This window comes from Schistocerca cancellata, chromosome 9 (genome assembly GCF_023864275.1).
Source record: "Schistocerca cancellata isolate TAMUIC-IGC-003103 chromosome 9, iqSchCanc2.1, whole genome shotgun sequence".
Lineage (NCBI taxonomy): Eukaryota > Metazoa > Arthropoda > Insecta > Orthoptera > Acrididae > Schistocerca > Schistocerca cancellata.
In genome coordinates this window covers 394,262,048-394,279,656 of record NC_064634.1, presented here as the reverse complement: position 1 = coordinate 394,279,656, position 17,609 = coordinate 394,262,048, and the positions used below count along the sequence as shown (strand labels likewise).

Below are 17,609 nucleotides of genomic sequence, written 5' to 3'. Positions count from 1 at the left end.
CTTGTTTAAGAGATGAGTAGTATGTTTGGACCGGGCACAGTGAATTACGTGTGCATCATGTACGTAATTTTTATTCAAAGTTGAGATTTTTAATTGAAAAGGTATCTGAAACGTAATATAATCTTGTCAGATTGCAAACAGTGTTTATCATATATATGTGTGGAAGACTCTCTTTAGCAAAATGCATAAAGCTGAGGCATGAATTTGATTGTTTGCCTTATGCGAAGTGGAAATAAACTATGGTGCCTTGAAAATGTGAAGAAGTATCTTCACTTACAATTAAGATCTTCGATGTGAAACTTTGATAAAACAGTATGAGTATTAAAAAATCTTTCTACTCATTATAACAACGATTTCAGAACCGGTTTTCTGCACTGCTGTTTCTTGTTCCATACAACTACGCATTTATATAACCGATCATCTTGCTCAAGAAATGCAAGTACATCAATAATAGTTTATGTAACAAAGACTTTTAATTGTACTTAGGTAATGGCAGTGTAGTGTTAGTGATATGATAACTATACTTTTGCATTCCCTGCTTTGTCCAAAAACAAAGCTTTTTTTTTAAATACATGTTTGTCCAGTGTTCAGTGCCTTCTTGGTTTTGTGAATAAATGTTTCTCCTATTGACATATATTATCTTTAAAAGTGTTTTTTTAATTACCGGAGCAAGTGAAAGCAATGAAGTTTGTCACAGGCAATTCCTATCAAAATATTAAACTTCATCTTTACTTACTAACAGCTTCATCTGAAGTTTTGTCCAGGTTATGCACTTTCACAGAGTCCACCATTTCATCCCTTGCTACTTTTGCAGTAACATTTGCATGTCTGAAGTCGAGCGAGAGAATTCTTTTCGCAAGATCACTGATACTGGAACAAGCGAAATATTCAATGAGACAGTAAATAATTAAAATGCAATCTCTCTCTCTCTCTCTCTCTCTCTCTCTCTCACACACACACACACACACACACACACACACACACACACACACACACACACACACACACACACACACACACACACAAAACTGATAACCAGTAAAATATTCAATAAAGCATGTTCTCAAATGATTTGGACAACAAGTAAAACTATGTTTTTAAAAGTAAATTTTTCAGCTATGCTAAACAGAGGTGCAGTAGATGTAATAAAGTGTCATACTGAAAAACTACCTGTGTAACAACGAGAAGCTTTTATGCAGTAATAAGAATATATAATGCTGATTTCCACAGTAAAAGACAAAGAAAGTATGTAAAATAAGGGAAAGGTAACCACTCAACTGTAGTGGGATGATGTATGGCACATAGAAACATGTAACACAAAACTGTATTCACACTAGCTATTGAGCTCTTGCTCTTTCTCTAGTAAAAGTACCCATTTACACACACACACACACACACACACACACACACACACACACAAATGCATACTCCTGTGACCGCAGAAAGACTGATTATTGATATTCAATTAATGAGAACAGTTGCCTGGGCAGATTAAGGTCGAGAGCAGGTAGAGAAAGACACATGAGGCAAGGAGGTGGCAGCGGGATAATGGGATAATGTGAGGTAGATCTTTCGACAGATGACTCAACTGTTGTAAAATATGATTAAAGGAGTTCAGAGGGTAGAGTATGTAAGTGTGTGTGTATGTGTGTGTGTGTGTGTGTGTGTGAGGGGGGGGGCAGAGGGAGAGGGAGGGAGGGAGGGAGGGAGGGAGAGAGAGAGAGAGAGAGAGAGAGAGAGAGAGGGGGGGGGAGGGAGGGGGAGAGGGGGAGAGAGGGAGAGAGAGAAAATATGCCCACATTATGAAGGGTTTTTTTTTTTTTTTTTTGTGGTTTTAGGGCGCACAACTTCAATGGTCATTAGCGCCCTGACTACTCTAAGAATGCACCGCGAGGCACAAGTTGACAACAACAACTAAAAGGGAAAACACGATAAAAGACAGACTGACAGGCATAGGATTAAAAAACAGCATCATCAAATGTCCTTAGCGAGGTTTGTCAAATTGATAAAACGAAGAACACGAGCAGCTGCTCGTGGGTCATCCGCTAAAATGGCATCGAAAGTATTTGGCAGGTGAAGATCGAGGCGCAGTGTGTTAAGATCTGGACAGGACATTAAAATGTGTCTAACCATCAGCAAGTGCCCACATGGGCAGAACGGCGCCGGCGCAGCCGTCAGCAGATGGCGATGGCTGAACCGGCAGTGTCCAGTTCTTAACCGGGCTAAAACGACCTCCTCCTGCCGAGAAGGGCGTGAGGAGGACGTCCAAGCCACGGGAAGAGGTTTTAAGGCCCGAAGCTTGTTGTCGGTAAGTGCAGCCCAATCGGCATGCCACAGCGATACAATTCGCCGACAAATGACCCTGCTAAAATCGGACGAAGGGACACAACAAGAAGCTGTCCAAGGCTGGAGGACCGCAGCCTTGGCCGCGGCATCTGCAGCTTCGTTCCCAGGGATACCGACATGGCCAGGAACCCACATAAAGCTAACCGGAGAACCGACGTCCACCAGCTGCTGAAGAGAGCGTTGGATCCGGTGTACGAAAGGGTGAACCGGGTATGGATCACTGAGGCTCTGGATGGCGCTCAGGGAATCTGAGCAGATGACATAAGCAGAATGTCGGTGGCGGCAGATGTAAAGAACAGCCTGGTAGAGGGCAAAGAGCTCAGCTGTGAAGACCGAACAATGGCTATGGAGCCGGTAGTTGAAACTTTGTGCCCCGACAATAAAGGAACACCCGACCCCGTCATTGGTCTTAGAGCCATCTGTATAAATGAAAGTCATGTTGATGAACTTCGAACGAAGTTCCAAAAAACAGGAGTGGTAGACCGAACCGGGGGTGACCTCTTTTGGGAGCGAGCTGAGGTCAAGGTGAACGCGGACCTGAGCCTGGAGCCAAGGTGGCGTGTGGCTCTCGCCCACTCTAAAGGTTGCAGGGAGTGAAAAATTAAGGTGTTGAAGGAGGCGACGAAAGCGAACTCCAGGGGGTAGCAGGGCAGAGACATACAACCCGTATTGACGGTCAAGAGAGTCGTCAAAAAAGGAACGATAAGACGGATGGTCGGGCATTGACAGTAGCCGACAGGCATACCGACAAAGCAGCATATCGCGCCGGTAGGTGAGTGGCAATTCGCCAGCCTCAGCATGAAGACTCTCTACGGGACTGGTATAAAATGCTCCGATCGCAAGTCGTAAACCCCGATGTTGTATGGAGTTGAGGCGGCGTAAGATGGATGGCCGTGCAGAGGAGTATACGAAGCTCCCATAATCCAGCTTGGAGCGGACGATCGACCGATATAGACGAAGTAGGACGGTTCGATCCGCTCCCCACGACATACCACTGAGAACACGGAGGACATTTAAAGAACGAGTACAACGGGCGGCCAAATATGACACATGTGGAGACCAGCTAAGTTTCCTGTCAAAGGTAAGGCCTAAAAATTTGGTTGTCTCCACGATTGGGAGAGCAACGGGACCGAGTCGTAAGGACGGTGGGAGAAACTCTTTGTAGCGCCAGAAGTTAATACAGACCGTCTTCTCGGCAGAAAAACGGAAGCCATTGGCGACACTCCAGGAGTAAAGACGGTCAAGAGAACGCTGAAGACAGCGCTCCAGGACACGTGTACACTGCGCGCTGCCATAGATGGTAAAATCGTCCACGAAAAGGGAGCCTGATACATCAGCTGGGAGACAATCCATTATTGGATTGATCGCGATGGCGAAGAGAGCGACGCTCAAAACTGAGCCCTGTGGCACCCCATTCTCCTGGCGAAAGGTGTCGGACAGGACAGAACCCACACGTACCCTGAACTGTCGATCCATTAAAAAGGAACGAATAAAAAGAGGGAGGCGACCGCGAAGGCCCCATGTATGCATGGTGCGGAGAATGCCCGCCCTCCAACAGGTGTCGTAAGCCTTCTCCAAATCAAAGAACACAGCCGCAGTCGGGCGCTTCCGCAAGAAGTTATTCATAATGAAGGTCGACAAGGTAACCAGATGGTCAACAGCAGAGCGGCGCCTACGAAATCCACATTGTACATTGGTAAGTAGGTGTCGAGACTCGAGCAGCCAAACCAATCGAGAGTTAACCATTCGCTCCATCACTTTACAGACACAGCTGGTAAGCGAGATAGGTCGATAACTGGAAGGCAAGTGCTTGTCCTTCCCCGGCTTAGGAATCGGGACAACAATAGACTCGCACCAGCATGCGGGAACATGTCCCTCAACACAGATGCGATTGTATGTACGAAGAAGAAAACCTTTACCCGCAGGAGAAAGGTTCTTCAGCATCTGAATATGAATAGAATCTGGACCTGGAGCGGAGGACCGTGATCGGCCAAGTGCGTTTTCGAGTTCCCGCATGGTGAATGGGGCATTATAACATTCACAATTCGAGGAGCGGAAGTTAGGTGGCCTAGCCTCCTCTGCCTGTTTGCGGGGGAGGAAGGCAGGGTGGTAATGAGCGGAGCTCGAAACCTCTGCGAAAAAGCGGCCGAAGGCATTGGAGACAGCCTCAGGGGCCACAAGGACGTCATTCGCGACCTTCAAGCCAGAAACTGGTGAGTGGACCTTAGTGCCAGATAGCCGGCGCAGGCTACCCCAGACAACAGAAGAAGGAGTAAAACTGTTGAAGGTGCTTGTGAAAGCAGCCCAGCTGGCTTTCTTTGATAATACGACGACACTGAGCACGTAATCGTTTATAATTGATACAATTCGCCACTGTAGGGTGGCGTTTAAATGTGCGTAAAGCACGTCGACGAGCACGTAAAGCGTCTCTACATGCTGCGGTCCACCAGGGGACCGGTACGCGACGTAGAGAAGAAGGAGGGTGAGGGATGGAATATTCAGCAGCAGCGAGAATGACTTCCGTGAGGTGTGCGACCTGACGATCGCAGCTTGTGAAGGTTTGATCCTGAAAGGTCGCCCTGGAAGAGAAGAGCCCCCAGTCTGCCTTGGAGATGGTCCAATTAGAGAAGCACGGAGGGGGGTATGCTGCAGGAGATGGATAACACACGGGAAGTGGTCGCTCGAATATGTATCAGAAAGTGCATACCACTCAAACCGGCGTGCAAGTTGGGGAGTACATACAGAGAGGTCTAAATGGGAATAGGTGTGAGATGTGTCCGAAAGAAAAGTAGGGGCGCCAGTATTGAGGCAGACAAGATTGAGCTGGTTGAAAAGGTCTGCTAACAAGGAGCCCCTCGGGAGGGTGCTGGAGAGCCCCAAAGGGGATGGTGGGCATTGAAGTCTCCAGTTAACAAAAATGGTGCAGGTAGCTGAGCAATAAGTTGCATCATGTCTGCCCTGGTAACGGCAGATGATGATGGAGTGTAAACGGTACAAAAGGAAAACGTAAAAGTGGGGAGAGTAATGCGGATGGCAACTGCCTGCAGGCCGGTGTGCAACGTGATGGGATCGTAGTAAATATCATCCCGGACCAGCAACATAACCCCTCCATGAGCTGGGATACCTACCACAGGGGGTAGGTCAAAACGCACAGAGGTGTAGTGTGCCAAGGCAATTTGATCGCATGGGCGTAGCTTCGTTTCCTGTAGGGCTACGACGAGCGGACGGTGCAAGCGGAGCAGCAACTTCAAGTCCTCTCGGTTGGAGCGAATGCTGCGAATATTCCAGTGAATAAGTGCCATCGTAAGAAAAGGAAGATGATAGAAGGGATCACCTCGAAGGCCGCTTAGGGCCTGGCTTCGAGCGAGCACTGCCACCGCTATCAGTAGGCGGACAGTCATCGTCCATTGGGTCTATAGGGTCATCGGCCATCTCGGGAGGATGGCCGGGAGGGGGAGCTTCCTCCGCCGGTGAACGGCCAGATGTACAGCTACCAGCGGTGCGGCCAGGCGAAACGGATGACGGCCTGGGGCGGCAACCGCTGGGTGGCGCAGGAGAAGAAATGCGCCGTGGCGGAGAAGGAGAACTGTGCTTCCTATGCGCCTTTTTGGAAGGACGTTTGGTGGAAGTACCGGTCGAAGGCTGGGAGGTCGAGGTACGGAGGAAGTCTGCACGGGATGGTTCCTTCTTGAAGGCCCGTGCATCTGACTTCGGGGTCTTCGTCTTAGCAGAAGCTGAGGAAGGGGCTGGTGTCTGTGGGGTGATGGGAGGAAGAGGAGACGTCGACCGCGCGATCTTAGCACTGGCCGAACGGACGACCGTGGTGCTGAAGGTCAGATCGCATGTCTGGGTTGCTACCTCCCGGGTAGTCCGAGGAGAGGCGAGGACAGTACTGTATTTCCCCGCTGGGAGCAGCGTGGGCTTCCTACTAGCCAATAGCTTGCGAGCAGCCGAGGTGGACACTTTCTCTTTGACCCGAATTTCTTGGATACAGCGTTCTTCCTTATAGACAGGACAGTCGCGGGAGGATGCGGCATGGTCACCCTGACAGTTCACACAACGAGGAGACGGAGGTGGACAGTCACCCTCATGGGCATCCCTGCCACAAGTGACACATTTAGCCGCATTGGAACACGACTGTCGAGTGTGATTGAAATGCTGACACTGGTAGCAGCGCATAGGTGTCGGGACATAGGGGCGAACAGAAATAACCTCGTAGCCCGCCTTGATGCGCGATGGCAGCTTAACACTATCGAAGGTCAAGAAAAGTGTCCGGGTCGGTACAAGGTCATTGTTGACCTTTTTCATGACCCTATGGACAGCCGTCACGCCCTGCTCAGCGAGGAAAGATTGAAGCTCCTCGTCAGTCAATCCGTCGAGGGAGCTAGTATAGACTACACCACGAGGCGAATTCAAAGTTCGGTGGGCCTCCACCCGGACAGGGAACGTGTACAGGAGTGTGGCCCGAAGCAGTTTTTGTGCCTGAAAGGCACTCTCAGTTTCTAGTAATAAGGTACCGTTATGCAACCTGGTACAAGATTTGACAGATCCAGCTATGGCATCTACGCCCTTCTGAATAACGAAAGGGTTGACAGAGGAAAAATCCTTTCCGTCCTCAGATCGAGAAACTACGAGGAACTGTGGGGCAGGCGGTAGTACTTTTGTCACTGTTGGCTGGTCACGTTTCCGTTTTTGGGTTGAAGTCGAGAGAGATGGAGTAGAATCCATTGCGGAGGAATCCCCCATGATTGCCAGCGTCTCCGATGGCGCGCTCCTTCCTTGTGGGGACCCTCTCAGAGGGCACTCCCGCCTTAGGTGAATGTTTACACCTCAGGTCACACCTCCCGAGAAACAGACGGAGGGACCAATCGGCATGGTCAGAAGGTATCAACTCAGGCAATCACCCCTCCCCGGGCCTGGCCTTCACCAGGGGGTACGCGCGTGCCTTACATGTCTACCCAGGGCGGGGACTTATGCGTTACCCCGTCACCGGCTACGCGTGCGAACGCGTGGGTCGGCCTTCAGGCACGCACAGGGAGGAAGGAAGAAGAGGAAAAGAGAGAGAGGGAGAAAGAGGACAGACTGTCTCAAACGTCGAGGCGGAGACCAGAGAAGGCAAGGAGAAGAAGGCAATGAGAAGGCAAGGAGAAGAAGGCAATGAGAAGGCAAGGAGAAGTCAAGGGAAAGAGTAAGGAAGACAGTGAGGTGGAGAAGAGCAAAGAAAGGAACCAACAAAAGGAAGGAAGAAACGAGAAGTGAAAAACCAAAAAGACCACAATAATAGGTCGAGGAACCGTCCGTCTCCGGACGCAGGCGCTAACTACCCCCGTGAGGGCGATGGACTCCTTTTAGTCGCCTCTTACGACAGGCAGGAATACCTCGGGCCTATTCTAATCCCCGGACCCGCAGGGGGGATTATGAAGGGGGAGAGAGGAGGAAGCTGCAGAGGAGATGGCAGTAAGATTGAACAGTGGGAAACTGGTTATCAGAGTTTTAGGCAAGGGCTACTGCAAGAGCACTGGATGTGCTCACCATGCCCATGGCCCTGCGATCTGTCTTTCCCATTGTCCTTCTGATACTAAACCCATCACCTCTTTCCTAATTCTTCTAGCCAGTCACATTGCGACGCAAAATTATTTCCACTTTCAAAGGCCAAATCTACAAACAAACCTGAGGTGCTGCCATGGGTACTTGCATGGCACCATCTTACATCAACTTATTTAAGGGACATCTGGAGGAATACTTTGTATCCAGTCAACACCTAAAATTTATTGTCTGGTTCAGATTCACTGATGACATTTTCACAAAATGGACTCATGGCAGATGTAGCCTTTGCTCTTTTCTCTGTAACCTCAATGCCTACTCCCAAATCCACATGTAGGGAATGTAGAATGACCTCAGCGAGATTTTGGTGTTATCCACTAGATCACCTTTTCACTTCTGTTGCTTTCATCCCATTAAGAAATTTTGAGTTGTATCAGCTGGGAAGTACTGAATCCAGTCACAAATCTGTTCCAGCACTCAGTAATGTACTATTTTGTACATTAAATATCAGTGTTAAAAAGATCCAATATGTCAGTAATATGATATATTATTCTGAACACTGTTTAAATTCTATTTATTGAATTGTTTTGTCCAGTTCATGTTTTTGTTGCAGTGTGAGAAGGAATGTTGGGTATACATCCGCAGATTTTGTGAGATTGGCCAATTTCTTTGCCCCATATTTTCATAAAGTTCTGGTTATTCATGTAACCAGGAGCCGAATATAGGACTTTAATGTATCTAATTACATTATACTTTCTATAAAAAAATATGATTTTCAATAAACATCTGAAAGCTGTAGGGCACCAAATACTGAAAGACTAACCAACATTTACCACCCGACACTATCAAGGTGGATAAGACTTATAAGTCAATTTACATATAAAAAGAAGTATTTTATGCCATTAAAAGTTGTAGCATGTTAGCCTACATATTGAGTTCTAATTGCTGTATTTTGTTATAGTAAGAATCTTACTTTGTCATTGATAACAATATTGGAAACTCCTGGATGGAAAAATACATAAAATAAGTGGACCAATGCATGACACATAGAAACATGTAACAGAAAATGTGTGAAACAGCCATGTTATATATCAGCTTGTTGCAATTCCTGTACAGCATTCTATGTGGGCATGACAAGTAACAAACTATCTACTTGCGTGATTGACACTCACCAAACTGTGACATACTGCAAACATGACCATACAGTTGCTGAATATGCTGCGCACCCAACACCAATGACTTCAATAGCTGCTTCACTTTGCTTGTCATTTCGATAATTGCTTACAGCTTTCTCTGAGCTAATAAGGTGAGAACTCTCTCTCCAGCACATCCTGTACTCTAGCAATACCCCCATGCCTAAAACCTTACTGCCTTGCCCCCGTCCCCTTTCCACGTGGCAACCAAACTATAGGGTCATCAGTCCCTTTTTCCTGACACAAGCAAGGCTCAAGGAACAATAACACCCAACACCACACCTAAACAGAAAACGAATGAAACGAACAAAAAACAGGGAAAACATACACCACAAGGAAACGTAGAAGTTGGTATTAAAACCAAAGAGCAGATGGTCTGGGCTGGCTGATCACAATAAGGTAAGAGGATGAGCCAGCCACTCTGCAACACATTAAAATGTCCACCCCAAAAAGACAAGGCGAGATGAACACATGTAGGGAAAAGATGACCACCAAGACAAACAAATGCAAAGAAAGTGTGACAGAGTTAAAATGGAGGGAGGGTGGCAACCTCAGAGAGAAGGCTAAATGCCCACCCTTAAATGGTATGATAAAAACCCCCTCATGAATAAAACATAAAACTAAATCTGCTGTTGAGGCATTGTTGCCCAACACCGAAGTGAGGGTGCTGGGAGGATTAAAAGTCTGCCGCAGAGTGGCTAAAAGTGGGCAGTCCAGCAAGATGTGGACGACAGTCATATGTGAGTCACAGTGATACTGAGGTGGGTCCTCCTGGTGGAGGAAGTAGCTATGTGTTAACCATGTATGGCCAACGTGGAGCTGAAAGAGAACCACAGAGTCCCTGTGAGAGGCCCGCATGGAGGTCTTCCGCACATCTGTGGTCTCCTTAAGGGCACACAGTTTGTTGTGCATACTGAGATTATGCCATTCTGTCTCCCAAAGCCAAAAACCTTGTAGCGTAATAATGATCGCAGGTCAGTTACGGGGATGCTGACCTCCAGAAATGGTTTCCGTGTAGCCTGTTGGCAAGTTCATTTCCTGGGATTCTGATGTGGCCTGAGGTCCACACAAACACCAAGGAACGACCAGACCATTCCAGGGCATAGATGGACCCCTGTATGGTCACTATCAAAGGATGACAGGGGTAGCACTGGTCGATCGCTTGTAGGCTGCTAAAGGAGTCCGTACAGAGAAGAAACGACTCGCCAGGGCATGAGCGGATGCACTCAAGAGCGCAAGAAATGGCTGCCAGCTCTGCAGTGAAAACACTGCAGCCATCTGGCAAAGAACGCTGTTCAACATGTCCTCCATGAACATATGCGGAGCCAATGTGACCTTTAGCCATCGAGCCATCAGTGAAAACCACTTCCTGGTCCCGGTACATGTCAAGAATCAAGAGGAAGTGACAACGGAGCGCTGCGGTGTTAACTGAGTCCTTAGGATCATGTGAAAGCTCCAGGCGAAGCTTCGGCCTAGGTGTACAACATAGAGGTGTACGTGAATGGACCTCGAGTATAGATGGTAAAGGCAACGACTCCTGTTCAGACAGAAGATATCGGACACGAACCGCAATCGTAAACCCTGACATGGGCCTCTGATGTGGGAGATGAACCACTGTGGATGGGAAAAGGAGACAGTAATTCGGATGCTCAGGAGAACTATTAATGTGTGCAATGTAACTGGTGAGCAGTTGTGCATGCCTAACCTTCAATGGAGGGACTCTAGCCTCCACCAGGACATCAGTCACTGGACTCGTCCTAAAAGCTCCTGTTGCCAGTCGAACGCCAAGCGGTGTAGTGGGTCAAGTAAACGCGCAATGCTGAGGGCAGCACCAAACCATAAACCAGACTCCCATGAACAAGGGCTCTGTAGAGCTGCAGCATTGTAGAGTGATCTTCACCCCAGTTGGTGTTGCTCAGGCTGTGGAGGGCATTGAGGTGCTGCCAGCACTTCCCCTTCAGCTGATGAAGATGAGGGAGCCACATCAATTGGGCATCGAAAACCAGTCCTAAAAACTGGAAGCCTTGGGTTAGAGCCCATGACTGCGCCTTGTGGATGGCTCCCTGTAGGTGCCGATTGACAACACCAGTACTGGAGGAGCAGTACGAAAAGCGGAAGTCATCTGCATACAGAGAAGGTGAGACCGATGGCCCGACAGCTGCTGCTAGTCCGTTAATGGCCACTACAAATAGAGATACACTCAATACAGAGCCCTGCGGTACCCCATTCTCCTGAATATGGGGGGAACTATAGGAGACTCCAACTTCGACATGGAAAGTATGGAGCAATAGGAAATTTTGATAAAAATTGGGAGCGGGCCCAAGAGACCCCACCCCTATAATGTGACAAGGATATGATGTCGCCAGATAGTGTCTGAAGCTTTTCGTAAATCAAAAATGGTAGAGTGACCCTGGCAGAAACAGCCCTGGCATGGAGCCCGTAAGCCAAATGACTCCAGGACCAAACACTTTCTAACAGCTTACAAAGAACATTGGTGAGGCTGATGGGTCAATAGCTCTCCACATCAAGTGGGTTTTTACTGGGTTTGAGCACTGGAATGATGGTGCTCTTCTGCCATTGCGATGGAAAGACGCCATCACCCAAGATCCGGTTGAAGATGACGAGGAGATGTCACTTGTAGTTGGATGAAAGATGTTTGATCATCTGACTGTGGATCCGATCTGGCCCAGGAGCTGTGTCGGGGCAATGTGGAAGGACGCTGAAGAGCTCCCACTCTGAAAATGTAGGGTTCATTGTTACGTTCAGTGAATGAGAGGGCTTTCTTTTCCATCCACTTTTTGAGGGTGCGAAATGCTGGGGGATAATTCCCCAATGCGGAAGCTTAAGCATAGTGCTTAGCAACTGCATTTGTGTCGGTAGATAACACGTCACTGATGGTAATGCCAGTAACACCTGTCAGGGTCTGGCACTCACAAACATGTCTGATCTTCATTCAGACTTGGGAAGGTGACATATGGCACCCGATGGTCGATACGCACCTCTCCCAACACTCCTGTTTCCGTCTTTTTATAAGCTGGCAAATGCGACATGGAGCTGTTTAAAAGCTATTAGGTGCTCTAGGGAAGGGTGCCCCTTAAGTCGCTGTAGAGCTCGCCGACACTCTTTAATGGTCTCAACGATTTCCGGCGACAACCAGGCCACTGACTCTCGCCGGGGCACCCTAAAGAAAATGGGATCGTGTTTTCCGCTGCAGAAACGATCGTTATAGTGACCTGCTGAACTACCACATCGATGGTACCATGTGGGGGAGATGGCACTGGGGGAGTGACAGGAAGATGGGAAAGTGGTCACTACCACACAAGTCATCGTGGGCTGCAGAGGGATAAATCAATGGCCGAGTAAGTGAAGTGTGTGGGTGCCCCAGTATTTGAGAGGCAGAGGTCGAGTTGAGACAGTAAAGTTTTGACATTTCTATGTGGGCCAGTAAGCACAGTGCCACCCCACAAGGAGTTATGGGCGTTAAAATCTCCCAAAAGTAAGAAAGGTTTAGGGAGTTGAATCAGTGCAGCCAACACGTTCAGAGGTACTGCACCATCTGGAAGAAAATATACATTGCAGACAATTATTTCCTGCATCGTCCTTATCCTGACAGAAGAGGCACAGGTTCATTGCATACTGAGTTCAGGACAGACACAAACTTCACCTGACAATCTATTATAGTCGCTACGGTTTTGGTATACCCCTACAGCCGCGAAGGACAGGGGTCCGCATTGCCGGGAATCAGGTTTCCTGGAGGGCAATGCAGAAAACATGTGTAAATCTTAACAGTTGCTGTAGCTCAGCCATGCGGTGGAAAAAACCGCAGCAGCTCCACTGGAGGATGACGTTATCTTGAGGTTGGGAAGGCATGAAGCACGCAAGGAGGCGGGTTACACCTCAGGGTCACCTGCTGCCACTGATTGAGTATTTTTATCCATTCCTATTGCGGATGAGGCGTGTGTGAGATCCAGGTCCTCAGGGGATGCTGAGATCTCCACCTCATCCGCAGGTGCAGAATTGGTATGGAGTGGTGATGTTGGGGCCACTGGAGGGTCCTTTTTCATAGTAGACTTCCTTGTTTGCTTGCCCTCTCATTTCTCTTTAGGGGCTTGCTGGGAGGACATCCCCGAAGTAGCTTCAGGCACGGAGGAAGACTGTGAAGCTCTTTGTCCAGCAGTTTTTGGCTCCTTTAGCCACTGGTGAGTGTCTGCTGTGGCATTAGTGGAGACTTTGGCAGAGAGCATGAGAGGAGCCGGAGGAGGCTGTTGCTTCTCTGGCTGGTGGGAGGGGGACCAATGTCCCCCTGCGTTGGGGGGGGGGGGGGGGGGGCTCGCTCCCAAAATAGGTGCTTTGAGAGCAATGGAAGGAGATTTTCCTCCTCCCACCAAGGGGTGGATGTATTCTGGAGGCCCAGAGGGCCCACTGTTTGTGGCAAAGAGAGTGGTGCAACTGGTACTTGTGATGGCGATGGTAATGTAACTGCACCGTATGCGGATGTCAACCGAATGGGGTGTAATCGTTCAAATTGGTGCAGTTGTGGAACGGCTAGTGGGGAATGCAGTAAAAAAAGTGAAAATTCTTAGTAGCTCATGCATCAACTTTGGCTCAGGTAGCTGCAAGTACCACAACTACACAGGTTTTTCATGTGTCTATTGATGAAATTCAAGGAATCAATGTGAAACTTAATCTTTTTCAAATATTTTCTTCAGCATCATACATAAAAAGCATTCACTCCTTTCACTACAAGAAAGGAGCAATACAAACATATCTGCTGTCTCCAAAGAATTTTGGTGCTGCAGATCATCATACTCAAGAAACTATAGAAAGTTTATATAAGAATATACAGCCTACAGTTGCAGGTTAACTTTATCGTATACCTAGGTTTCAATGTCAGTAATAACGTCTTCTTCAGAACATAAAATATTATTTAAATGTTAGCCTAAAACAAGCCATGTCCTAAATCAACTTTACAAAACTTGATGCATAACCATAAGGTTTGTCACTTCTATTAAACAGGTTGTAGCAAATTCTCTTTAAGCCCGTTGTATGGGCCTCGATGAGGCTTAAAGAGAATTTGCTACAACCTGTTTAATAGAAGTGACAAAATCTTATGGTTACGCATCAAGTTTTATAAAGTTGACTAAGGACATGGCTTGTTTTAGGCAAACATTTAAATAATATTTTATGTTCTGAAGAAGACGTTATTACTAACATTGAAACCTAGGTAAACGACAAAGTTAACCTGCAACTGTAGGCTGTATATTCTTATATAAACAATATCAGTTGCTGTCGCTGCATACAAATGTTAAAAATTATATACAAAGTGTGAAAGTTGGAGACTGGTACAAAGTAGAATATGACAGTAAATTCAGTGCTGGAGAAGTACACACAGTTTTTGGAAATTCTTACTTAATCAGTGCACTGGTGTGAGCTGGTCACTATTGGAAATGGCCTGTAAAATGCGATGAAATTAATCCACTTGATGCTCTCAATGCAAGACAATATTTTCAGTTCTCTGACTTTTAATTGAATTTACAGTTCATTTTTTAAGATGTCATGCTCTTCTAATTTTTTATAGTGTTTGAAAAGTGAAATGTTAATGTGAAGCATATCTTATTTGGCAATTAATGTCATATTTTCATTTCTCTGCTCGCAGGAAAAAAGTTTTCCCAACAAGAAGTGGCAAGTAACACGAGTCACGTAACATTGAGTCATGCACCTTTTTCAATATATTACAATATTTCACATGGCATAAATATTTTTAGAAATTTGCAACTGTGTCATTTGAATGCCAACCTAATATGCATTTTCTTTGATTAAAAACCAGATCCACACTCCTAATAGTTTGAGGACACTTTTGACCTAAAATGCACATCAGGAATAGGATGTCCCAAATTTGTAACATGAGTCACAACATAAATTACATTCTTGTTCTTTAATTTTAATCCTTTTTCTTCCTTAAACAACACTTCAAGAGCTTTGCTTAAATAACACAGAAGAAAAAACACAAAGAACACAAAATAAAATATGGGTTTATAGGCTAATAACAAGCCAACATAATAAAACATTGATTTCAAAATGTAACATGAGTCACTATGGAATCTCCCTCCCATAGGCTACCAGTCCTACCCTCATAAAGCATGTTCTGTACGTAGTGTGTTGTATATTTTGGCCAACTGATTTGTTCTGTGTTACCAAGTGACAAATTCTATATCATTGCGAGATTATCCTTGGATGAACAAATAAACTAAATTTACAGAAACCTATGATGACACCCTGACCCAATACCAATACCTTTGTGGCATTCCAATTTTTTTCCTCAGAATGTGGCTCATAAGTGAAAAATAACAAGAAAGTCTTTTTATGCATCTGCCCCTGAACACAGATATTTATTCAAAATGAAATACGAAGCCCTATTCTGAATAAATTTAATGTCTTCTTGTTGGAGTGTTGCAATCTTTCCTGTGTTTTGCTTCTTTAAATAATTACAGATTACCTGAAACCTATTTAAATTTATTGTAATCCGAATAGCATTCCTGCAAAGATCTACAGTTTTCCCTAACAGTAAAATGTTTTTCTCCTCTGGAAACGACTACGCTATAGTAAAGTTCTTTTTCCGTCACTGTATGAATTGTGAGGATAGACAGAGCTGTTGACTGTAAGATATAGGCTGGGTGAAAAAGTAAAGTTCTTTTGTCGTCACTGTATGAATTGTGAGGCCCTAGAGAGCTGTAGTTGTAAGGTACGGGCTGCGTGGAAAATGATAGGAGTTTCTCACATAACATTACTGGTATCCTACAGAAACGCCCACAACAATATCAAAAACGACTCGCCACTATAATCACATGTTTACGGTTGGAATAGTATACGCTCAGTTAATAGTTTGAGACATATCTCAGATATAAGATGTTCACGTTAGGACTTACTCTTTGCTTGCTTCAACTTTTTCAAATTCGGGAGGCAGCCGATTCGTGTCCACTTCAGCAGCGGGCTCCAGGTCGCCGCTCTTTACTGGATCTATGCAGGGAATCTTCGGCGGGCGAACCCATTTTATTTTGAGGTTGGACTTGAATGTTCTTGCTTGCAAACACTGGACATTTGGAAAAAATGTTTCAGTAAACAAACTACTGGACGAAGCAGCATGCGAAAAAGTTCTCTGTATGCAGGGAACGAGTTTCACTACAGGCAGATGCCTGCTGTTAAGTATCACTGACATGCTTCTGACGTTCACACAATAATGCACATAACGGTATCGAAGTAATTTTGCGCTGTGCGCAAATCTGTTATAGTGTTATGTATCTTCCACATTTGTTTTCATTCTCTCAATGTTGCCACAAGCGGAACATCAAATGTTGCAGGTATCTCAAAATTTCCCTTCACGACGCTTAATCCGTGATCATTGCACTAAATCAAAGACATAAGGCCTATCCACACTGGACGTCACGTTACGTCACGGCACCGTCACGTCAGGGTGTATTCCCACTCTGCGTCACATCAGCTAAATTCGCTTAAGCCGAGTTGACACAAGTAGTGCTACAACATGTGGTTTTCTGCAGTAGCATCGTGAGCTACCGTTCACATAGGACACCACAAATTCTACGTAATTGTACAGTTTTTGATACAGCGTCAAATGAAATAATGTGTGAACGTTTAGTGCAGGTTATAGCATTAGAGCTGTGACAATAGTTAGATAAAAGGAAGCCGAAACGCAAACGCTGTATCCGAAAATAAATTTCGCACAGAGATAAACACAATTTTTAAAAGAAATAACAGTCGAAGACGAAAATGCTGTCTGCAGTGGCAAACTGACCAATAGCTGGCATGTAAATATCATCTCCAGACAAGCCAATCTTCCAAGGATTTAGAATGTTACTGTATTCGTTATATAGGCATTTCGAATAACTAATTTTTGGTGTAACAGTTGGCACAACACATTTGGAAGCTATTTCCTGTATATTATCCACAATTTATACAATGCTTTGTCTCATAACTCGCGAAATTTATACGACTCGCTGTTTTGGTTACATATATGAAGTTTACTTGAGTATTCGTCTAAAAATCTTTTAAGATTCTAGTATATGTCACTGGTTTGCAAATATCCCTCCTCCCTCCACACACACACACACACACACACACACACACACACACACACTGCTGTAGAAAATCAAACGTAGGTGCTGTTCTAGAAGTTCCAGAAGCTGCAGAAGTGTGTCTGCCGACCCCTGTTTTCACTTTTTTCAGTAATAAAATGAAAACACACTGAAATCGAACGGAGTACAGCAGCAATTACTACACCATAACAGCGACAGAATGCTCTTATATCGAAATATTGCCACCAGGGAGCAGTGTTGGAAGGAAAGTGGCGCAACAAAGTACAACCAAGTTGAACTTTTTGCGGCATGACAAATGTTGCCTCTCAGAAGTTGCACCACTAAAAACGAGGAGTTCACACATGCAACTGCAGTGTCCCACTAGGTGTGGCGACACTTTTGTTGCTTGTGTGAACCCAGCTTTAGCCCTTGCCAA

At 46.0% G+C, this 17,609-nt stretch overlaps 1 protein-coding gene across 1 annotated transcript in view; it reads right to left on the bottom strand.

The window, feature by feature from the left end:
• LOC126100340 (28S ribosomal protein S15, mitochondrial) overlaps window positions 1-16,507 on the bottom strand; it is a 44,261-nt gene extending 27,754 nt beyond the window's left edge. Inside the window, exons 1-2 of the mRNA XM_049910952.1 lie at window positions 16,010-16,507; window positions 737-870 (exon numbers count right to left, since the gene is read on the bottom strand). Coding sequence (XP_049766909.1) covers window positions 737-870; window positions 16,010-16,299 — 424 coding nt within the window. The 5' untranslated portion in view covers window positions 16,300-16,507. The remainder of the gene's footprint in view (window positions 1-736; window positions 871-16,009) is intronic.
• Between the last annotated feature and the right edge of the window lie 1,102 nt (window positions 16,508-17,609).